Source organism: Papio anubis, chromosome 11, assembly GCF_008728515.1.
Source record: "Papio anubis isolate 15944 chromosome 11, Panubis1.0, whole genome shotgun sequence".
Lineage (NCBI taxonomy): Eukaryota > Metazoa > Chordata > Mammalia > Primates > Cercopithecidae > Papio > Papio anubis.
Genome location: NC_044986.1, coordinates 33,267,615 through 33,292,076, shown reverse-complemented (window position 1 = coordinate 33,292,076; position 24,462 = coordinate 33,267,615). Strand labels below are relative to the sequence as shown.

The 24,462-nt window shown below is 45.0% G+C and overlaps 1 protein-coding gene and 1 long non-coding RNA gene across 2 annotated transcripts in view; one reads left to right on the top strand and one right to left on the bottom strand.

Annotated features, from left to right (window-relative positions):
- The window catches only part of PKD2L1 (polycystin 2 like 1, transient receptor potential cation channel), a 44,132-nt gene that overhangs the window by 1,083 nt on the left and 18,587 nt on the right, over nucleotides 1-24,462 (bottom strand). The window contains 12 exon segments of the mRNA XM_021943586.2: nucleotides 640-763; nucleotides 1,026-1,144; nucleotides 1,926-2,052; nucleotides 3,564-3,685; nucleotides 3,896-3,994; nucleotides 5,163-5,283; nucleotides 5,580-5,761; nucleotides 6,752-6,922; nucleotides 7,610-7,838; nucleotides 8,009-8,233; nucleotides 9,128-9,381; nucleotides 10,229-10,356. Coding sequence (XP_021799278.1) covers nucleotides 640-763; nucleotides 1,026-1,144; nucleotides 1,926-2,052; nucleotides 3,564-3,685; nucleotides 3,896-3,994; nucleotides 5,163-5,283; nucleotides 5,580-5,761; nucleotides 6,752-6,922; nucleotides 7,610-7,838; nucleotides 8,009-8,233; nucleotides 9,128-9,381; nucleotides 10,229-10,356 — 1,901 coding nt within the window.
- The window catches only part of LOC110744161, a 27,431-nt gene extending 2,969 nt beyond the window's left edge, over nucleotides 1-24,462 (top strand). The window contains exons 2-5 of the long non-coding RNA XR_002524408.1: nucleotides 4,776-4,889; nucleotides 8,825-8,863; nucleotides 22,444-22,561; nucleotides 24,275-24,462. This is a non-coding gene — a long non-coding RNA (uncharacterized LOC110744161). The remainder of the gene's footprint in view (nucleotides 1-4,775; nucleotides 4,890-8,824; nucleotides 8,864-22,443; nucleotides 22,562-24,274) is intronic.

Sequence of the window (24,462 nt, the reverse complement as noted above, 5' to 3'; positions counted from 1 at the left end):
CTCTAAAAATACAAAATTAGCTGGGCGTGGTGGCGCATGCCTGTAATCCCAGCAACTTGGGAGGCTGAGGCAGGAGAATCACTTGAACCCAGGAGGCGGAGGTTGCAGTGAGCCAAGATCGTGCCATTGCACTCCAGCCTGGCCAACAAGAGCAAAACTCCATCTCAAAAAATGATAATAAATAAAATAAAATAATAAAATAAAAGAGACTTCCCTTACTCCTTCTACCATGAAAGGGCACAGCAAGAAGACAGCTGTCTATGAATCAGGAAGTGGGCCCTCAACAAATACTGAATCTACTGGCATCTTGATCTTAGACTTCCCAGCCTCCCAAACTGTGAGGAACAAACCTGTGTTGCTTATAAGCCACCCGATCTATGATAATGTATTATATCAGCCCAAACAGACTGACACAGACCATCTCAGAGTGGCCAAGGCAGCCCTTAGGCCAGGGCAAGCAACTTCCAGGCCTTATTTCCATGACCCATCTCTGCTGATACGCTGACCACTGTAAACATGTTTCCCCAGGAGCCTGAAAACATAGGTCTTTCAAAAATACTCTTGCCCCACCCACTGAGTGGAAAAGATGGCAGAGTTCAGCTGTGAAGAACTAGGAGGACCAGGTGAAGGGCCACTCACCACGCCTGGGGAGGGAACCAGCCACCCCTTCGTCTCCAGCATTTTCAACTTTGAGCCGACAGCATCAACCTGGGACACTACTCCTTCCAGCACAGTCTCCAGCTGCAGAACTCTCCTTGTGAGCCTGTGCGGGATTTGAGAGAGACTAATGGAGCAGAAATCTGTGTCTGGGGACTGAATGTCTAAAGAGGCAGGGTTCACAGAAGGGCTTGTGTCCGGATTGGAACAGGAAGGGAAGACCCAGCCTTGTAGGCAGAATTAAAGGGGAGCAGAGGTTCTCCCTGGGGTAGGACAGAGAATTGGAAAGTTGTGGGGAAAAGTACAAGATAGGGTATTATAATAGAAGTGTTGCCAGTCCTGAGCCAGTCCTTCTTGGCTGCACATACATGTAGAATTCTTCTCCTGAAACCCAGCCTCCTGCTTTGGCAGCCTCTGGACCAGACTCGCCTTGTGGGGTGCTCACAATGGATCGGCCTAGTTTCTCAATCTCAGTGTTGAGGGCCACCTGCTCGGGAAGTCAGAGGTTAGAGGGGAGGAGATAACTCTGGGAAGCCATCAGCTCTTGTTCTATCACCCCCTCTACCAGGATCTAAGGATCAAGCCTCAGGTTCTAGTTCTTGCTATTCCCCTTCCCTCCCAGACTCTGGAGACAATAGGGTCAGGGTGGTGGTGCTGGACCAACCTCTGGAGGAGTCACCTCTCAAAGAAAACACAAGATCCTAGAAGCTTTTATGGATGAGGTGTTTACTAGAGGCCAACTCATTTTAGCAGAGGAGGGACACTACCAGTGTTCTTGGCACTTTCTAGACTGCTGTCACTCTGCCTTTGACTTTTTTTGGTCTACACTGGATTGGGATGGAGCAGGCAGAGTAGGGACAGCAAGAATCCAAGTTTGAAAATTCCCAGAAGAAGGTAAGTCCTCTGAGGGAATTATCAGTGATTCTTGGGCAATTGGTCATTTTTCTCTGAGCCTGTATTTTAGAGCATGGTTCTCAACCTTGGCTATGTACTGGAATCACCTAGAGAGTTTTTAAAAGTACTGATGTCTGGGCCCCACACCCAGAGATTCTGGTTTAATTGGTCTAGAGTGTGTGTCCTGAGTATGAAGATTTTTAAAGGCCCCCCAGGGTATTCTTATGTGCAGCAGTTTGGGAACTACTATTCTAGAGAGATCTTTACTGTCTATGGGAGAGTTTTCAGGTTGGGTTTGTGTTCTAGGTGTGTTGGGGGAAGGGGAGGGTGAGCTATTTCCTTACACTGTCTCTCCACCCATCAACCCAGCTCACCCTCTCTCCCTCCAGGTCCTGTCGCATTTGTTCCTGTTCCTTCTCATCCAGAATACGATTCCCATCTCTGTCAAACTTGGTGAAGGTGGCTGTGAGCTCAGTGATTTCATGCTCTGCGTGTCCCATTCTGAGAAAAGGATGATGAAATGATTTCTGCCCAGCTGTGGCTGTGACCTCTCAGTTATGGAATTCCTCACTCTTTTGCTTGACTCTGGCAAAAGTTTTGCTTTCTGGAAAAGAAGGTTCTTCAAAGTCTAGCAATCTTACCCCCAAGAAAACACTTGGTTCTATTTCTTCTTCCTCTCCTGACTCCTGCTCACTAGATTCAGGGCCTCATGAGCTTCTACAGGGATTATTGCAAAATCTGTTTGTCTCTAAATAGCCTGCTATCCCCCAGCTTCCCCTTTACTCCCTACCCGTGAAATCCATCGTCCATAATACAACTAAAATAATTAACCTTTCTAATATGCAGGTCTAAAAATGTCCCTTTTTGAAATCCCTTCTGCTACCCTATTCTTTTGGCAGAGTGGTAGTGTGGCCTTTCTCAGTGTGGCCCTTGCCTGTTTCTCTCGTCTCATCTCCTGCTATGACCACCCCCTGTCCCCGCCCCTTGATTTAATACCTTAGCAATGCTCAACTACTTATTCCTCCTGTATATGTTGCTTGGTTTCAGACCTCTATGCTTTTGTATGTGTTTTCATCTCTTCTTGGAACAGCCTTCCTCTGCTTGTCCACTTGTGAGCTATCCATCCTCCAATACCCTATTTAGACATTACCTCTTCCAGGAAGCCTTCCCTTAAGCTCAGAGATAAAATTGATCACCCTCTACTCCTAGTCACTTCTGTTGAAATTCTTCTGTGATTCAGTTTATTTACAAGTCTATGAGTTCTTAGGAAACGAAGACTTTGTCCTATTTAATTATGTTGTCTCCTAATCCCAGCACTTTGGGAGGCTGAGGTGGGTGGATCACTTGAGGCCAGAAGTTTGAGACCAGCCTGGCCAACATGGCAAAATCCCATCTCTACTAAAAATACAAAAATTAGCCGGGCGTCCTGGCACATGATTGTAGTCCCAGCTACTCAGGAGGCTGAGGCATGAGAATCACTTAACCCCAGGGAAGCTGAGGTTGCAGTGAGCCGAGATTGTGCAACTGCACTCCAGCCTGGGCAACAGAGCAAGACTCTGTCTCCAAAAAAAAAAAAAATAGGTTGTCTATTAGTGCCTGATCTGCAGCTGGTGCTCACAATGTATTTGTTCAATGTGTATTAATATGTTTGACTGGGAATCAGGGAGTGAATGGCTAAAGGAATAGATGAGTGTTCGTGGGGAAGCATAGAACAAAAATCAGAGTTTTGTGGGAGTGGGGTGTGTATTCAATGATTAGGGAATTATTACATGGGTTCCTCAGAGTTGTTCAACAAGATCCAGGATGTTATAGAACATGGTCAGAGATCTTTAAACCAAGGGCACAGTTCTGAAGATCAGGAGCAGAGACCTACGGGCAAATATCTGAAGCCTGCAAGTCAAGATCAGAGGCCCCTAAACCAAAACCAAAGGCTTATAGGCAAATGAAGTATGGTTGAGGGTTGAGGACTCAAGAGATTGGTATTAGAGAAGGCTGGGTCTCTGGTTGCTCACTCCCTTAAGGTGTTGGTGAAATCCTCAAACTGGATCTCCTGCTCCCCACCCTGCAGGACCTTCTGCACATCCGATACCCTCTCCTTCCTCAGACGCAGTCTTAGCAGGGTCTTGTTGTAGCCCTGAAAGGGAAAGGAAGTAGGCACATGTTCTCACAGGCTGCTCACTCATCCCTGGCCCCCAGCCCCACTCATAGTATGCCAGGCTTCCAAGGATAAGTTAAATGCACACAAGGGCACAGGCACCTCAGTCAGTCAGGAACAGACCAGGACACAGAGCCTTAGACTGCAGCACTGATGGAAATGTGTAGCTCAAGGAGACTGAGCAGTCACCTGTTTCAGGAGGTCAGAAAGTTGCAGCTCATCCTTCTGTCCAGCCAGCTCCTCCTTGACCTCTGAATATGTGTCATTGATGATGGCCAGGAACATGTTCTGGAAAATAAAGTGGGGACCTGGGTCCTCACCTCCAGACCCACTGGAAGGATTGAGCCCACTGATCCCATTAATCCAAGACTCGTGTTCCAAAGGGGTCAGCGCTCTCAATCCCAGCTCAGCAGCCCACCAATTCCTGCCTCTCAGGGTCCCCAGAGCCCAGCCTTTCAGCACAGTTCTGTTAGAGATGGATCATGCTTCTTGACCAACCTGGTGTCCTCACTCTCAGTTGCTGCAGTAGCCTTTCTGACCACAGAGATACCCTAACATATGCCACAGACCTCCTTCGTATAAGGGCCCATCAATCATTGGAACTAGAAGCTTTTCAGGGTGAGAGTACAATTATGATCTCTTTACCATCTACCCCCCAATCCATATCTGTATCCCCATCCATTGATCAAATAAAGAAAAATACCAGCCTTGTTAGTAAGAAAATAAAATCCAAGAGCTGGGCACAGTGGCCCTCACCTGTAATCCAGCACTTTGGGAGGCTAAGGCAGGCAGATTGCTTGAGTCCAGGAGTTAGAGACCAGCCTGGGCAACATAGCAAAACCCTGTCTCTACAAAAAATACAAAAATTAGCTGGGTGTGGTGGCTCCCGACCATGCCAGTGGTCCTATCTACTCAGGAAGCTAAGGTGGGAGGATAGTTTGAGCTCGGGAGGTGGAGGTTGCAGTGAGCTAAGATTGCACTACTGCACTCCAGCCTGGGTGACAGCGTGAGACCCTGTCTAAAATAAATAAATAAGTAAATTAAAATCCAGATTGTTTCTGGTTGGCAGGGAGAGAGAACTACCAAGTAGTGGCAGTAGAAATCAGCATGAGATCCCCAGAGGAAGGGGAGTCTTGGAGGACAGTCACAGAAGCTTCCAGGTGCAGCTACTACTCTTCATGAGGTACTTTTCTCCCCTTTTCATCCTTGGAGAATGAGGTTTTGATTTTACTGAGGGAGTCTGCAGGTTCCCTTATACTCTGCAAACCTGCAAACTGACCATGCTGGCTATACTACATTAACCATCTCTCAGAAGATCCAGACATCTGCCTCCCCACCCCCACTCACTCTCCATCCTTGATTTAAGAAACTTATCAGTCTTGAGTGAGGGACATACTGGGAGAAAAACTCCACCCTGCAGGCTCTCTATGTCCCCACCCCTCAGAGAGACCCTCACCAGGAGCACGAAGAAGACGAAGAAGACATAGGTGACAAAGTAGGCAGGGCCCAGGATGCGGTTGGCATTGTCGATAGCATTGTAGTCAAAGTCCCCGAGGATTATCCGGAACTGAGTGAAACTGAGAGACCAGGTCTGGGCTTTACCCAGAGCCTAATAAACACCCCCTATCCCACTTTCCTAGCCACAGACAGACCCCTCACCACACGTCCACCCCAATCTGATAGACACAGTGCAGGGTGCTTAGATTATTTGAGCACACACACAGCAGGGCTTCCGGAGACGCTCGCAGAGATGCTTTAAACGCAGACATGCCCACACGCACATACCCATCTTCCCCAAGGATACATACACCCATGGAGCTGGAGGGTGAGGGGCCAGGGAGGAGTGAAGGAGTGAAGGGGGTAGGACACACACATGCACTTGATGAAAGTGCTAAAGTTTTCCACTTGGGTCCCGAAAAGCAGGTAGCCGAGTTGGGCATAGGCGAAGAAAACAATGAAGAACATGACGGCGAAGCCCAGGATGTCCTTGGCACAGCGGGCCAGCGTGGAGGAGAGCTGGGTCATGGTTTTGTTGAAGCTGATGTACTTGAATATCTGGAAGGACCATGTTGAACCAAGGCATGAAGAAGGAAAAAGGAAAAGTGTTGAAAAGACCACGCCAAGGGCCTATGGAGGCCACAGGAGTTGCCAAGCCAGACAAAGAAAATGAGACACATATTGAAGAAGGGAGAATGACACAAAAATTAGCCGGACGTGGTGGCACACACCTGTAATTCCAGCTACTTGGGAGGCTAAGGCAGAGAATCACTTGAACCTGAGCGGTGGAAGTTGCAGTGAGCTGAGATTGCACCACTGCACTCCAGAGAGACTCTGTCTTAAAAAAAAAAAAAAAAAAAAGCCCGGTATGGTGGCTCACTCCTGCAATCCCAGCACTTTGGGAGGCTGAGGCAGGTGGATCGCTCAAAGTCAGGAGTTCAAGATCAGCCTGGCCAACGTGGTGAAACCTCGTCTCTACTAAAAATACAAAAAGTTAGCCAGGTATGGTGGCGCATGCCTGTAATCCCAGCTTCTCAGGAGGCTGAAGCAGGAGAATTGCTTGAACCTGGGAGGCAGAGGTTGCGGTGAGCTGAGATCGTGCCATTGTACTCCAGCCAGACAGCAGAGTGAGACTTCGTCTCAAAAACCACCGAGAACTACAAACATAAAAAAAAAAATCGGGAGCTGTGGCTCATGCATGTAATCCCAGAACTTTGAGAGGCTGAGGTTGGCAAATCACCTGAGGTCAGGAGTTCGAGACCAGCCTGGCCAATGAGGTGAAACCTCGTCTCTACAAAAAATACACAAATTAGCCAGGCGTGGTGGTAGGCGCCTGTAGTCCCAGATACTCAGAAGGCTGAGGCAGGAGAATCACTTGAACTCAGGAGGCGGAGGTTGCAGTGAGCCGAGATTGTGCCACTTCACTCCAGCCTGGGCAACAGAGCGAGACTCCATCTCAAAAAGAAAAAAAGAAGAAGAAGAAGAAGGGAAAAAGAAGGGAGAAAGAGCACTCCTTGAAGCAAAGCTGGGTGTGGGAGTGTCAGGTACCTTGATCCAGGCGAAGAAGAGGTTGACAGCATTCATGTTGTTGTACTGCGTCTGCCAGAAGGCGAGGAACTCAAAGTCTGCATATGTGTTTGGCTGCTGCAGGAGCTTCCCCATGAGCCGATTCACCTCGAGGGTTCGGAATATGTGGAAGCCCACAGCCAAAATGGAGAGCTGTCACACAGGGGTCATGGGGGTGTCAGAGAAGGCAAGGGGATCTCAAGGGAAGTTCCAAGATGAGGCCCCAAGGAACAGCCAGGGTAGGTAAGACAGGTGAGAAAAAAGCCTTCCTTGCTGACTTGTTCACTATCTCAGGTTTAAATAGAACTGGGTAGGATGACTGGGGAGCATCTTAAGTGTTCTAAAGCCCAAGAGAAGGGTTTGGGGCCAGTGGTAAATATTAATATATAGATTGTAAAGGGCTGTAGGGAACTGGAACCAGTCATTTCCTTCCGGTCCCACCACTTCCAAGCTTTGGTCAGGAAATGAATGTGTCCTGTTAATAGGAGGGAGATGAAGATGAAGGGGCAGAATATTTGAATAGAAGACAAAAGGCATGGGTTTCCACACAACAGGTCATAAAAGACAAGGAAAGAACAGCATATAGTACATTAAAAAAAAAAAAAAAAAGAGCAGGGCTCAGATAACAAGTGAGGAGGAGAGGAGATGTGAGAGACACGGTTTCCCAAGGGCTGAGAGAGGGGAACATCTCCATCTCACTTAGGGAGCTGTTAAATGATGATTTAACCAAAAGTCAGAAGGAGGGCTTAGGGCTCCAAAAGGAAGAACTTGGAGCCCCTATCAGGGTGGAACTCCCTCCTCCCCCCAGAATGTCCCAAGTCCTAGATATCTGTCCCTCACCAAGATGACCACCAAGTCCAGTATGTTCCAGATGCTGCTGAGGTAGCGAAGTCGGTGAATGTGGAGCTCCAGGATTTCTTCCACCACATAGTAGAAGATGAAGACGCAGAAGACGACCTCACAGCCAACAATAAAGAAGTCCCAGTTGCTGACATAGCGGATCAGCTTGACCGCGCGGATTTGCCAGGATGGGATGGCACCTCCTGTAGCTGGAAACTCCACCACCAGCCTGTGGGAGGAGGGGGAGACATCTAGTAGAGCCTGGGCTGGGACAGCTCCTCCCACTTCCTGTCCTCTCCACCCCCACCACAGGGTACGAGTTTAGAGAAGGGTCTCATGCACAAGAGACGGGAACCAGGAGCCAGGGACAGGGGAATGAGGTAGGGAAAGGGGGCTTACCTCAGGACACAGAAAAGATTGATGTTGGCATTGTAGACTGAGAAGTCGATGAACACCACCCGAGTGCCTCTGTCCAGCCACAGCCCCTCCTGAAGGTCCTGGAGAGCCTCTGCACTACCCTGTCGGGATCCTGGAAGGTCCAGGTAGTAGCCACCTCCACTGTAGCTTGTGAGCCTGCCCCAGTGGGAGGAGCCCCCCAACTCATCCTGCGAGTGGTATGTCCACCTGCCACAGAAAATGCCGGCTGAGCCAGCCCAAAAGTTCATCTCCCAAGGCAATGACAATGCTTTATCATTGTCTGGGCTTTACAGGTTTACATATTGTGGGTATGTGTATATATATGATATGTGATATATACATATATAGTGTATCATTTATTATTCTGTTTGATACTAACAACCATTTGAGAAGGGAGCGTGAATATTATCCACATTTTGCAGAAGAGAAAACTATGAAAGAGGTTACCGAAATAATGCAGCTATGAATGACAGAACTGAAACTCAAATGCAAATCTGATTTTTTACTATGTCACTCAAAGATTTGGATGACAAAGCCAAGCCCCACTTTTGGCCCACCTTGAATAGTCCCCCTAAGGGAAGCACCTGGACCAGAAGGAAAAGCTCCTTCCAGCTCTGTGACTATACATCAGGCTCCTTCACCCCATGTTTCTCCATTCTATCCACTAAACTTTCTATCCTGGGTGCTTATTTCCTTCTTCCCTAATTCATCATCCATCCTTGACCCCTTGCTGCTCCACGTATCAATCTCAAGCGTTGGGCTTTTCAATTTCACCCATTCTCTATACCCAACTTCTAGGCAAGAAAGGAAGCTTTCCGTGGAAGAACTGCATGCAAGGTAGGACAAGTGTGATTGCGACCTGTGTGTGGGAACAAGTCTGGAGGCTATGGCTGTGTTTGCTAACCTACCTCCTCTGTTCCTGAGTGACACAGACCAAGGTCCCCAAACAGCCACAGCTGGGATTCAGGGAGATGCCCCCTGAAGTCCCCTGAAGTGCTCTCGAGGCTCTTTAGGCCTCAGTGGAAGTGGTTCCCATACCTTGGGATGGTGTCAGGTTTGGAGGGGCAAGCCCTGTGACATTGGTAGGACAGGCTCACTCACGCTGTGCCATTGAGCGGCCCAAAGGGGAGTTGTTCTTCTTTGTCTGGAGAGTAGACATCATAGCAGCTCAGAATGTCCTCCCGGAAGTCTTCATGCACCACGCAGGAGTCATTGCGGACCTTTAGCTGCCGCAGCCTCGGAACCCCCAGCAGCAGGTTCTCATAGTAGATGAAGGAGTGGGAACCATGGCCCAAGCTCTGGTTGTTGTACCATTTGGTCCAATATAAACTGTCCAGTAGTGGGCCCTGGGCAAACTGAACCACAAGCTGGCTTGAACCTTACCCAGCCTCCTCCTGACCCCCTACCCTTAGGATGACCTTTGCACTCATCTTCTGACTCCCCAGCTTGTCTCCAGTCTGCTTTAAAAAAAATATTATTATTATTATTTTAAGGGATGGAGTCTCGCTCTGTCACCCAGGCTGGAGTGCAGTGGCACAATCTCGGCTCACTACAACCTCTGCCTCCTGGGTTCAAGCGATTCTCGTGCCTCAGCCTCCCGAGTAGCTGGGATTTCAGGCATGCATCACTACACCCGGCTAATTTTTGTATTTTTAGTAGAGACAGGGTTTCACCATGTTGTCTAGCTGATCTTGAACAACTGACCTCAGGTGATTTGCCTGCTTCAGCCTCCCAAAGTGCTGGGATTACAGGTGTGAGCCATCGTGCCTGGCCTGCTTTTTAAAACTCTTCCATTGACCAATAAACCAGAGTCTGATCTGAAGTGGCCCTGCTCTTTATTTAAAATTCGTTTTGAAGTTCAGCCTTACCTCTGACTCCCGATACTAGTCTAACTCCTGGTTTAATTCCCTGATCGCTGTATTAATCCCTTACCCACCTCCACCTGAACTCTAGCCTAACCCATTAATTCAACCTGGCCCTTTGACTCAGTCTGATCCCTGACTGACCTGATTTCCCAGCATAAGGTCTGATCCATTGTCTAACCTGTGGCCTCAGGCCATTGAGAAAGAGAGGGGAGTCTACGGCCATACCACCCTGAACGCGCCCAATCTTGTCTGATCTCGGAAGCTAAGCAGGGTCGGGCCTGGTTAGTACTTGGAAGGGAGAAAGAGAGGGGAGGGGTAGAAAAGATCTTATACTTACATCCCAGAAGTCTGCCATGCTGCTGATGGCCTGAAAGGAGACTCCAGTGTCTGATGCAGTATGTAAGAAGAGCTCAGACATCACTTTGGTGTAGTAATAAGCACTGGAGCTTGTCATTCCATAGGTCACTGGAAAACAACCCAAGAGGCTATGTCCTTCTCACTGTTCCCCCAGAGGAGACAGGAAAACCCATTGCCCTGGAGCCAGAGATGCTTCCAAGACGGAAGCCCGTCCCCCATCTGGACCCATCCCCTAGACTTGGTTAGGAGCCTAAGGGTGGCATAAGGAAGCCAGGAAATGCATTAGGGAAGGGTTGTAGCTACAGTGTCTCCTCCTCTTCTTCCAACTCACCTCAGAAAGACTGAATTCTGCTCAGTAGTTGTCTATTACATTGTCATTATGAAAGTACACTTTTCTTTTTCTGAATCAGCTTAGCTTCCCAGCTCTTACTCCCCAGAGCCAAGATATTTCTGCCTTCTGCACTGGGTAGTGATTCCTTTTGTCCTCTTCCAAAAGGTAGTGATGCCTTTTGGAAAATGCCCCCAAATTCTAGAGTACTCCCTCTAGAGTTCAAGGCCTTGGCCAAACACCTTACAATAGAGATGTGGTCTCATGGCCCCTGGTGTCAGTGACTGTAGCCATGGGAGTGGCAGGTAGGCACAGCACCTCTGGCCCTGGCATGACTAGTACAATTGGATGGGCACAGTCATCTCCTGAGAGAGCGACTCAGTGTTCCCAGATCAAAAAAGACCTCGGAACAATCGCCCTGTGATTCTCCCTGTGCATACATTGTGTGCAAGTTAAATTAAAAAAAGAAAACTGGCCTTTACCCTGAAGAACTTGATCTCCCTCATGCACACTAACACATCCATCCAGTCCCATGTGCTGGTGGGGCTGTACGGAGTTCTAAGTTTTGTTTACAAAGCAGGATTCTAAAAGTATAAGCCATTTATTTAATAGATTGTCCCTTAGTTTAAGATAGTTTAATGTTTTCTCATTTTTTAATTCAGGCTATGCATTTGGGGAGGAATACCATAGAAGTGATACTGTGTCTTTCTCAGGGTATGATATCAAGAACTACATATTGCCTGTTCATCTCATTACTAGTGAGGTTAACTTTGATCTTTTGTTAAGGTGGTGTCTGCCAGTTTCTTCAACATAAAATTACTGTTTTTCTTTCTGTAATTGTATGTGTTTTTGTGGGGAGACCCTTTCAAACTGTGTAAATATTCTGTTACTCATCCATCATTCACTTTCACTAAGCATCAATGAATGCTAGCTTTAGCATCCCTTGATGATTTTTGCCTGATTATTACTAATATTGTCAAATGGTGATTTTTTTTTTTTTCACTCTTGTTGCCCAGGCTGGAGTGCAATGGCGCGATCTCGGCTCACCGCAACCTCCACCTCCTGGGTTCAAGCAATTCTCCTGCCTCTGCCTCCAAAGTAGCTGGGATTCAGGCATGTGTCACCATACTCGGCTAATTTTGTATTTTTAGTAGAGATGGGGTTTCTCCATGTTGGTCAGGCTGGTCTTCAACTCCTGATCTCAGGTGATCCGCCCACCTTGGCCTCCCAAAGTGCTGGGATTACAGGTGTGAGCCATTGCGCCGGCCTCAAATGGTGATTTTTTTAAAATTCCACAATTCCTTCTCCATTTATTAGTTGACATTTTCTTCAGAAGAGCTTTCCCTTATTCCTAATTCATGTATTCATGTATGTGTGTGTATATATATATATGTGTGTGTGTATATATATACACACACACACACATATCAATTTGAACCTATGGATTCTTGGAGGCTTTTTTTCCTATGGGTTATAATTTATTATTTATTTTGTTACTCAAGTTTTTTGGCCACGTAATAAAAGGCAAAGAAAAACTAAATAATTGTTCCAGGTTTGGCCGGGTGTGGTAGCTCACACTTCTAATCCTAGCACTGTGGGTGGTGGAGGTGGGCAGATCACTTGAGCTCAAGAGTTCAAGACTAGCCTGGGCAATATAGCCAAACCCCATCTCTACAAAAAAAAAAAAAAAAAAAAGGTAGACGGGCATGGTGTTGCATGCCTGTAGTGCCAGCTACATGGGAGACTGAGGCAGGAGGATCACTTAAGCCCAGGAGGCAGAGGTTGCAATGAGCCAAGATCGCACCACCGGGTGACAAAGTTACACTCTGTCTCAAAAAAAAAAAAAAAAAAAAAAGACTTGTTCCAGGCTAAATGATACTAAAGAAATTTGACTTGATGTGAATGTTCTAAAGTAAATAATAATAATAATAAATTGAAAGCTAATCCTGGACCATAATTTTTTTCCATTTGCTATAAAGGCTGTTAGTGGAATAATTGATGAAATTGTAATAAGGTCTGTTCGTTAAATGGTAGTACTGGACTGCTGATAAATTTCTGACTTTGATAAGAGAATATCCTTGTTTTAAGAAAATATGTATTGAAGTATTTAGGAACAAAAGGGCATTATGTCTATAATTTACTCTTAAACGTGTGTGTGTGTGTGTACACGTGTGCACGCTCATATGTGGAGGATGGGGGAAAGAGAATGAGAAAGGAGAAGCATGGTAATATGTTCATATATGGGAAATCTGAGTGAAATGTGTGCAGTGTAGCAGTAATTCTTTGTATTTTTCTTGCAAATTTTCTGTAAGTCTATAATTACATCAAACTCTTTTTTTTTTTTTTTTATACACAGTTTCACTCTTGTTGCCCAGGCTGGAATACAATGGCATGATCTCGGCTCACCACAACCTCTGCCTCCCAGGTTCAAACGATTCTCCTGCCTCAGCCGCCTGAGTAGCTGGGATTACAGGCATGCACCACCACACCCACACCCAGCTAATTTTATATTTTTAGTAGAGACGGCGTTTCTCCATGTTGGTCTCGAACTCCCGACCTCAGGTGATCTGCCCGCCTCGGCCTTCCAAAGTGCTGGGATTACAGGCATGAGCCACCGCGCCCGGCTACATCAAACATTTTAAAAGTAGAATTTGTCAGCCTCTTGTGAGCAATTCCCTTTAAGAATTTTCCTTTTCAGATCTTGGGCCATATTTTCTCCCATTTCCTCATCTGGAAGGAGAATGATCACGGATTGGTCACTAACATACTTTTTCAGGGGGGAGAAACAGCAAAGAAGGAAACATTATTATTCACATTTCCCCATTCCACACTGTTAAGTCCAAGACATGGCTTTATTTCTAACTCAAATCTGTGATTACTTGTCGTTAGTTATCTGGACTCAGTTTTTCTGGATCTGGAAAATGGGTTCCTGCTGGAAATCAAACTTCTGTGTGCGGAGAGCCCATCACAGTTAAAACTGATAGCAAGCTGAACCTTTCCTAATGAAGTAGGTTGGCTAAATTGTCACATCTTCTGAGTAGCCACTAGGTGGTACTCATTGCTATAGCTTTTACTCTTTTCCAATTCAGAGAATTAACCTTGCTCTGAATGGCCTGTCAACCATGTTTGGATGCCTAATATCTTTGATTATTATACAAGGCAGTAAATATTATGTCTTCTGAGAAAAATGGCTTCACCTGGTAAAATGCCTATTGACAGGCAGAAATTGAGTATTCGTTATTTGTAACTTTTTAAATTGAAGTGCATAGGTACAGAAAAGACCAAGAAGCAACCTTAAAAATTTTCTAAATTAGAATCTAAATTGCGTTTAGTACCTGTTCAACACTCTCTCCCCATACAAACACTCTTTCTCCCTCATTCATTCTTTTTTTTTTTTTTTTTGAGACGGAGTCTCACGCTGTCGCCCAGGCTGGAGTGCAGTGGCACGATCTCGGCTCACTGCAAGCTCCGCCTCCTGGGTTCACGCCATTCTCCAGCCTCAGCCTCCTGAGTAGCTGGGACTACAGGCGCCCGCCACCGCGCCCGGCTAATTTTTTGTATTTTTAGTAGAGACAGGGTTTCACTGTGGTCTCGATCTCCTGACCTTGTGATCCGCCCGCCTCGGCCTCCCAAAGTGCTGGGATTACAGGCGTGAGCCACCGCGCCCGGCCCATTCATTCTTATATCTGTTAATTTTGTACTTCATCCCATGAGATGAGGGGTACTTTCCCACCATCTTATGAAACCCAAACTGAGTATTTCTAATATCCTCGATGTTCATAGTTAGTAACCCATATTATCAGCCTATCAACCTGCATTATTCTAAAAACACATTTTATATTCATTAAACAAACATTATTCAAATTCTACAATGTGTAAAATACCTTGCTAGGTGTCATGGTTTCTTTTATCTTTATCTTTTCTTTTCCTCTTATTTTTCTGAGACAGGGTCTTGCTGTGTTGCCCAGGCTGGAGTGGGGTAGCACTATCATGGCTCACTGCAGCCTCAACCTTCTGGGGTCAAGTGATCCTCCCATCTCAGCCTCCTGAGTAGCTGGGACCACAAGTGCGTGCCACCACTTCTGACTAATTTTTTTATTTTTTGTAGAGACAAGTTCTCACTATGTTGCCCAGGCTGGTCTTGAATTCCTGGGCTCAAGCTGTCCTCATCCTTTAGCCTCCCAAAGTGTTGGAAACATAGGCGTGAGCCAGCATGACCAGCAGTGTCATGGTTTCTATCCTTAAAAAGTTCTATTGAGGAAGACATGTCCCAGAATGAACTTGATGTAGCAGAATGAGCATGAGCACTGGAGCCAGACAGATCTAGGTTCAAATCCCAGCTCTGCCACTTACAATATAGACTTGGGCTCTGAGTCTCAGCTTGCTCATCTGTAAAACTGGAAGTATAATACCACTTAGGCAACTCAACAAGTAGTTGAGTGGGTTCCCAATAAGTGTTTGTTGGCTGAACCAACAGTGAAAAAATGAAAAATAACTATAATACTATAATAAAGGGTAGAAATGAAATAAGTGAATCATTCTTTTTTCTTTTTTTTTTTTTTTTCGAGATGGAGTCTCACACTGTCACCCAGGCTGGAGTGCAGTGACGTGATCTCAGCTCACTGCAACCTCTGCCTCCCGGGTTCAAGTGATTCTCCTGCCTCAGGCTCCCGAGTAGCTGGGATTACAGGCGCCCGGCACCATGCCTAATTTTTTGTATTTTCAGCAGAGACAGGGTTTCACTATGTTGGCCAGGCTGGTCTTGAACTCCTGACCTCATGATCTGCCTGCCTCATCCTCCCAAAGTGCTGGGATTACAGGCGTGAGCCACTGGGCAGGGTTTTTTTTTTTTTTTTTGAAGGAAGAACCCCTTTAGTTCACCCGACTGGAGTGCAGTGGCATGATCTCAGCTTACTGCAACCTCTGCCTCCCAGGTTCAAGCAATTCTCCTGCCTCAGCCTCTCAAGTAGCTAGGATTATAGGCACGCACCACCATGCCCAGTTAATTTTTGTATTTTTAGTAGAGACGGGGTTTCACCATGTTGGCCAGGCTGGTCTCAAACTGCTGACCTCAAATGATCCACCCGCCTTGGCCTTCCAAAGTGCTGGGATTACAGGTGTGAGCCACCACACTTGGCCAAGTGAATCATTTTCAAACTGAGTAAAGCACTATTATTCCATATTTGACCCATCACAGCAATGTCATCAAAACAGTCAAGGACAATTTATATTTAGAAAATGTTGGAAAGAGGCTGGAACATTCTTTAGTCCAAAGAGAATAATATATTCATACAAGTCTTGGGTAAGAGAAATAAAGCCAGTCCTTGGTTGACCTAGCAAGCAAGCACAGTTTACCAGTAACCCCTCCCTACACAGTGTGAGGGTAGAAATGGTGCTGACAGAACTCAGTCTCTCTAATAAGTCATCCATTGAGAGCATCAGATGGGCATCAAGCATGGAGGCTGCAGGAATCTGAATCTAAAAGCAGGGCAGAGGAAGCCCAGGGTTGTTCATGGGGTGATGATTTGGCTCCTGTGTCTTTCTCCCCTTTTCTTAACCCACTGATGATAAGCAAACTTCAGCATGCATCAGAATCATCTGGAAGGCTTGTTAAAACACATATTGCTGGCCAAGTACAGGGCTCACTCTTGTAATCCCAGCACTCTGAGAGGCTGACATGGGTGTATCACTTGAGTCCAGGAGTTCAATACCAGCCTGGGCAACATGACAAGATCCTGTTTCTACAAAAAATACATAAATCAGCCGGGCAAGGTGGTGTGCACCTGGGGTCCCAGCTACTCGGGAGGCTGAGGTGAGAGGTCAAGGCTGCAGTTAGCCAAGAGCATCACAAAAAAACAAAAACAAAAACCAAAAACCCCTAAAACACATGGATTGCTGTAGGTTTGGGTGGGGCTCAACAATTTGCATTTCTTTTTTTTTTTTTTCTTTTTTTTTTTTTTTTTTGAGACAGAGTCTCGCTCTGTCGCCCAGGCTGGAGTGCAGTGGCCGGATCTCAGCTCACTGCAAGCTCCGCCTCCCGGGTTTACGCCATTCTCCTGCCTCAGCCTCCCGAGTAGCTGGGACTACAGGCGCCCGCCACCTTGCCTGGCTAGGTTTTTTTTTTTTTATTGTTTAGTAGAGACGGGGTTTCACCGTGTTAGCCAGGATGGTCTCGATCTCCTGACCTCGTGATCCACCCGTCTCGGCCTCCCAAAGTGCTGGGATTACAGGCTTGAGCCACCGCGCCCGGCCAACAATTTGCATTTCTAATAAGTTCCAAAGTGATACTTGTGGTCATGGGACCACACTTTGAGAACTGCTCCCTTGACCTGTTGCAATCAGAAAAGCAATCAATCCCACTTGTCTTCAATAGAGATGGCAAGAAGGCAGGGGCTTTCCCAGTATCTGTTTTGGTGATTCTCAAGATAGAGAGTAGAAAAGAGAAAAAACCTCCCAGAAAAAAACCTCAGAACTTCCCAGGGATTGCAAGATGCTTTTATAAACTACATAGACCACTTAGGACACCTCCTTCCCACTCCAGGGGAAAATCACTGAGTTCACTGCCCACACAAACCACTGGTAGTCATGTAAGGGGATCACATCCCTCGGTGCATTATTGCAGAAGAAAACTGAAAACAACTTGATGCGTCTGGCACGATGGCTCACACCTGTAATCCCAGCACTCTGAGAGGCCAAGGCGAGTGGATTGCTTGAGACAGAAGTTCGACACCAGCCCGGGCAACATGTCTCAACTCTGTCTCTACTGAAAATACAAAAATTAGGTGTGTTGGCACACACCTGTAGTCCCAGCTACGCGGGGCACTGAGGCAGGAAGATCACCTGAGCCTTAGGAGATGGAGGCTGCAGTGAGTCATGATCGTGCCACTGCACTCCAGTATCGGTGACAGAGTGAGACCCTGTCAAAAAAAAAAAAAAAAGAAAGAGAGAGAGAGAGAAAGAGAGAAAGAAAGAAGAAGAAAAAGAAGAAAAGAAAGAAAGAAAGAAAGAAAGGCAAGAAGGAAGGAAGGAAGGAAAGAAAGAGAAAGGAAGGAAGGAAGGAAAGAAAGAAAGAAAAAGAAAGAAAGAAAGAGAAAGAAAGGAAGGACGGAAGGAAGAAAGAAAGAAGGAAAGAAAGAAAGAAAGAAAGAAAGAAAGAAAGAAAGAAAGAAAGAAAGAAAGAAAGAAAGAGAGAGAGAAAGAAAGAGAAAATAACTTGATGATATTTCCTGGTGTTTCCCTCCCCCTACATCCCCACTAGTTTCTATTCTCTTCAGGTAATAAGTATCATAGTTTGACTCTACAGTCAAGAACCAGCCTGTTTAACTGGAACACCTGATTCAAAGATTTCTGAATCTGACAGAGGCTCGATGTGTCCATTTCATCATCACCCTTCTCCAAATCAGGAGAAAGAAATGACAAGACTAGACACCTATTGCCTCAAAACACCTATTATGTGTCCTGTGTTAAGTGCTTGACATGCTTATTTCATTTAATCCTACTATAGCCTTATGTGGTGGGTGCCAATATTATCCATGCTTTCCAGTTTTGGAGGGTTTAAGTAACTTGCCCAAAGGAAAACAACTAATGGAGCCAGGATTAAAATGCAAATCTGTCTGCCTCCATAGTAGACCGATTGTGTATCACTCCCAGAATTATCCCAAGAGATAGAAGTTACAGAGAGTGGCCAGGTGCAGTGGCTCATTTCTGTAATCCTAACACTTTAGGAGGCCAAGACTTGAGGAGCACTTGAGCCCGGGAATTCATACAGCAGCATGGGCAAAACAGGGAGACCTTGTCTCTACAAAAAAATTTTAAAATTAGCCAGGCATGGTGGTGGGCACCTGTGATCCCAGCTACTTGGGAGGCTGAGGTGGGAGGATCGCTTGAGCCCTGGAGGTTGAGGTTGCAGTAAGCAATGATCATGACACTGCATTCCAGCCTGGGCAACAGAGTGAGACCCTGTCTGAAAAAATAAAAAAATAATAAGTTTTAGGGGAGAAACTTAAGCTACATAAAAGGCAGTCCTTCTTCACCACTAGTGCTTTCAATTATGAAATGGGCCACTTCACAAACATCCTTTTCACCACTGGGAGTGTCAGCAAAGGATTGTCAGCTGAGGATCATCTGAGGCTCACATGGAGGGGGTTCTAGGGCTGGCCTTCCCAGCTCCTTCCTGTAAGATACAGTGAAAGAGTGCAACTGCCCTTTGTATTTCATAAGGTGACACTAGACCAGAGGGTGGAATGAGTCAGGATTTGACTCAGTATGTCAAATGCCAGTATGTCAATATGTCACTACCATTTTGAGGCAGAAATGGGCTCATTCCAGGAAATCTTTGGAGACTGGATGATAACTACATGAGAATGTGTGAAGGGGATTCAGAGACTAGGTGATAGTTTCATGTCAAATATAGAGAGTATCCGATTTTTTTTTCTTGGACAGAAATTAAATTCTTCTGCACACACTATATTATGTTTCTTAATCTTGGCCTCAGATCAAATTCACAATTGTTCAATAATAACAACCACCACCATTATTGATACATTATTCACCAGGCTTTATATACATTTTCTCCCAGGATCCTGAAAAATACCAATAGAATAGGAATTACCATCTCCATTTTATGCAGATAACTTAGATTTAGAATGTTGCTTTTTTTTTTTTTTTTTTTTTTTTGAGATGGAGTCTCACTCTTGTTGCCCAGGCTGGAGTGCAATGACACCATCTCGGCTCACTGCAACCTCCGCCTCCCAGGTTCAAGCAATTCTCCTGCCTCAGCCTCCCAAGTAGCTAGGATTATAGGCATGCACCACTACGCCTGGCTAATTTTTGTATTTTTAGTAGAGATGGGCTTCACCACGTTGACCAGGCTAGTCTCAAACTCCTGACCTCAGGTGATCCACCCACTTTGGCCTCCCAAAGTATGGGATTACAGGCATGAGTCACTGTGCCAGGCCCCAGAGTGGTATTAAATAACTTGTCAAAAGATAATACAGCAAGCAAGTATTAATATAACTTGGATTCAAACTCAAGTCTGCCTTACTCCAAAAACCATGATTTAACCACTATTCTATACTACACTAATATATCATGCTATCACCCTAACGCCCTAAATCCTTCTGATTAAGGATTCTGACTCTCCTTTCAAAATTCCATCCAAATAGTTAGGATTGTGCAAGTCTAAAAGATGTCCTTATAAGCAAACTCTGTTTTGAGAGTTTAATATCTGAGTCTGAAGGTGAATTGCAAAAGCACTTGTTAAACTCAAAAGATCGCTGTCTTGGAAGAAGCTTCCATTCTGGTATAAAACGCATAACAGTATCTCAATCTGTATCAGGAACCATATTCTGACGTAGATAAGTCCCAAGGAAGGAAAAAGTCACATGCACAAAAATGATACCTGGGTTATTTATAATGTCAAAAAAAAATTGCAAACAACCCAAAAATCTTACAGAGACAATTATTAAGTAAAGTATGAGATCACTGAGTCACTTAATGGAATATGATACAGTCATTAAAATGGTAACAAAAACAATGCTTGGGTAATAACCAAATTTTATCCACTCTTATGTTTACAGTAGAGACTGAATCCATACAATGATTGTATCCATACAATGAAAATTTTTTAAAAACACACTAGCTGTAAAAACTTGAAGGAAAAACCGACTTTTTAAAAACCAGTGGTATAATAGCTGGATTTTCTTTCTTTTCATTCTCATGGAGTTTTTAATGCTATAATAATAGTAAAAGAATATAAAAATTATGAAATCATTAAAAAAATTTTCGTCTGTGTGTTTCCAAGTTGTAGGCTGAAATTTCCAGGTGCTGGATGCTGTACTGACTTTGCTATTACTTCATTAAGATCTGTTCCCTCCTCTCCTGGCTAATACCATGATTTTGTTTGAGGTATCACACCTCTTCGGATCATCTCAGATATGTTGGCAGAAGCTAAATCCAACCCTGGCTATAGGACTTGGTCAAGCAGTCAGGTCAGAGCAAATCCGCAAAGACTCCTCCCTTAGCACAATTACAGGTTCAGGGATGACCTTGTAACCCATTTCAGGCCAAGGAGTCATAAAGAGAGATTTCTGGAACCTTTGGGGATCTTCTCTTTTCTACTAGATGTGAATGAGAAAGCCCCAGAAGAGTCAGCCTTAGGATGAAACTGATTGTCCCCCTGGCAAAACTGAGTAACAGAAACAGACAGATCCTTGACAATGTCATTAAGCCACTAGCTTGATCAGCCCTGAACCCTGCCCTTCTTCGAAGTTTTGTTACCCAGACAATAAATCCCATTATGGTTTAAGCCAGTTTTTGTTGGGTTGTCCTTCATTGTAACATAGTCCTTACTTACATGGCAACCATAACATTTCCAAAAAGGTTGCACTATTTCTGAGGAAAAGAGAGCTAGAAAAGAGGGCAGTGAGCCCAGCGCAGTGGCTCACACCTGTAATCTCAGAAATTTGGGAGGCCAAGGTGGAAGGATTGCTTGAGTACAAGAGTTCAACACCACCCTGGGCAACATGGTGAGATCCCATTTCTACAAAAAGAAAAAAAATTAGCTGGATGTGGTGGCACACATCTGTAGCCCCAGCTACTCGGGGAGGCTGAGGCAGGAGGGTGCTTGAGCCCAGGAGGCTGAAGCTGCAATGAGCTGTGTACGTGCCACCGCACTCCAGTCTGGGTGACAGAACAAGACCCTGTCTCAAACAAAAACCAAACAGGAACAACAGCAGCAACAAAAGAGAGCAATGGATGCCAAAGCCTACATTAATTAAAATACATTCTTATCCTGTATTAAAAGGAGCTTGCTGAGCAAGTCAACTGGTGATGATATTCTAAAAACATGCCTATCATTAAGTCCTCAGGCTCTTCAAGGTTTATTTCTGGGTAAACCAAGATCTCTAAAATACCATGAAAAATGTATATTATATACACACACACACGCACATATACATTTACATATGTGTGTGCAGGCACACACACACACACCTCACTCCTAAAATTGCCCTTATAAAATGAGTATTTAATATGAATTTTAAGAAAGGCAGATACAAAAAAAAGTCAAATGAAAAGTAGCTCCAATTTTTATTTTTTATTTTTTTGGAGACAGAGTCTCACTCTGTCGCCCAGGCTGGAGTGCAGTGGCGCAATCTCGGCTCACTGCAGCCTCCACCTCCCAGGTTCAAGCAATTCTCCTGCCTCAGCCTCCCAAACAGTTGGGACTACAGGCATGGGACACCCCTCCCAACTAATTTTTTGTATTTTTAGTAGAGACAGGGTTTCACCATGTTGCCCAGGCTGGTCTCGAACTCCTGAGCTCAGGTAATCTGCCCTCCTTAGCCTCCCAAAGTGCTAGGATTACAGGCGTGAGCCACTGTGCCTGGCCAGAAGCTCCAATTTTTAACATTGCTTTTATCATTTGTGATATTCCATACTCCTTATATAAAAACCAACAAGACCAATTGTTCCCAGAGTTAGCACCTCCTTATTAACCTGGTGTGCTTTTTTCTTACTCAGCAATGAGAACTATGAAACCTATTTGTGTTTTCTTCTTTGCTTTGGCCACTAGGAACCTCAGGCTTTGTTATCATTTGCAGTACTCTTGTTTAATCTTGAGTGTTCTGGTACACGTTTTTTTCCTCTCCTAACTTTTTCCCACTTCTTTTGCTAAGTAGGTTTTATTGTAGTTCTAACAGGCTATATTTCACTGTATCTGCACTTTTTAACATAAGCTCTGATCCCTTTTAGGCATAGGTGGGGCATAAATGTATTGTTACTGAAGAAGTATGACTAATAATTATTATTAATCATTAACATCATGAGCTTGGGTAATAACTAAATTTTATCCACTCCTATGTTTACAGTAGAGACTGAATATTTTTGTGCTTTCTTTTGAACTGCTGGAAGACCTGCCCAGCTCAGAGCAGTAAGAAGTCACCAGTGCTGACTTCAGTCGGCAACTTTGTACATCTCCTTTCCCAGGTGATTGCCATATATAGGCCGTCGTATGCTACTGAGCTTCTTCCCTGCCCCTAATATGTGATATGTGATGGAACACAGTTGTCCTTTTCCAACAATACTCTCCTTGGGAAGGAATGGGATCCCTTCCCTCAACTTATTGACAAAGAATATCAGAGGGCTGGGGTGCATCTGCCAGCAAGTGTATATAGTTCCTTTATGTGTCTATACTAGTGGAACACATAAAGGAACTATTATATATACACTTTTTTTGACACTCAAAAGTCAACTGCTCCTTCCTAAGCTGGATAGCTCTGAAGAGAAGCAGTAAGGATGCTTCTCTAGAAATCTGGGGATGTCTTCCACCCATAATCCCTCCCCTGACAGTCATTGTTCAGATAGAGCCTCCACTGTTCCGTCAATCCTCCAACTGTTGAAGAGTTGGAAGTTCCTTGGGCCCTTATCAATTCTCTAAATTTGTCCTGCAGCTCCTCTGATGGCCTCTTCTTGAGCCCCTCATCCCATATCTTGCTGAGAAGTTCTCTGAAACATCTCTATCTGTATCTTGGCACACTTGGCTTTGATCATATAAATAATTTGGGGTGAGGAGAGGTCTGTGGTTATCCCTATAGGGTTGTGCACTTTCTTGTGAAATACAATACAATGTCATGAAATGATCCCTTCTTATGCCTTCTCAACAGCCTCTGGTAATAGTTTCACAATAGCTTAGCTACGCACTTTAACATCCACTCCTTTTAGAAAAGAATCACCTCTCATCCAACTCCCTAATGATTTTGTCTCCAGCAGATTTTTCAATTAATGCCTTGATTTCTCCAGGTTCCATTAACTGTTGTTTCCCCCAGTGCCAAACTATGGGCAAGATTCCTCCCCACCTTAACTGGCACAGACTGCTAGTTATTCCCCAAAACCTTTCCCCTCTTTTTACATAATAATGCAATTATATTTGGAGCACGTTGCTGTCCCACTAAACACCACATCACCCAGCCTACCTTAGAAGCTAGGCCTGGTGACCATTTAATTAAGTTCCGGCCAGTGAAATGTGAGTGGAGTGATATACTTCCGCTTACAACTTCCGGCTCATGTCCTTAAAGGAAGGAACATGCCTTCCCTTTTTACTTTCCTCCTTCTTGCTAGCCGAAGCATGGACAGAAGAGCAGCAGCTGAAGCATAAGATAGAAGCCAGACTCCGTCTCAAAAAAAAAAAAAAAAAAAAAAGATAGAAGCCATGCGTTGAAGGCTGGGTACAGTGGCTCGCACCTGTAATCCCAGCACTTTCGGAGGCTCAGGCAGGAGGATCACTCGAGGTCAGGAGTTCGAGATCAGCCTGACCAACATGGTGAAACACCACCTCTACTAAAAATACAAAAATTAGGCCAGGCAGGGTGGCATGAACCTGTAATCCCAGCTACTAAGGAGGCTGAGGGAGGAGAATCGCTTGAGCCCATGAAGCAGAGATCACAGTGAACCGAGATCATACCACTGTACTCAAGCCTGGGCAACAGAGTGAGACTCCATCTCAAAAAACAAACAAACAAACAAAAAAAGGAAGCCATATGTTGAGGATGACAAAGTAGAAAGGTAGAAGGAGTCTGGGCTCCACGTCACTTGTGAAGCTCCACATTAGTCCAGGGCTTCTTATGGCCCAGACTGTTATGTGAGAAAGAAATGGACTTCAATCTTATTTAAGCCACTGTTATTTTGTTCTTGTTCTTGCAGGTAAATCAATATCCCAACATATACTTGTATGAATATACCCATGCCAGATGGATATTTTCCAAAAGAAGTCTTTCCAAGAAAATTAACATAAAATTTTGGGGCTTTTTGCTGTTAGAAGGGAAAAACATAGAGCTGATGTCAACAAACAGCACAAACTTTCTATCCTAATAAAGTCAAGTCTAATCAGA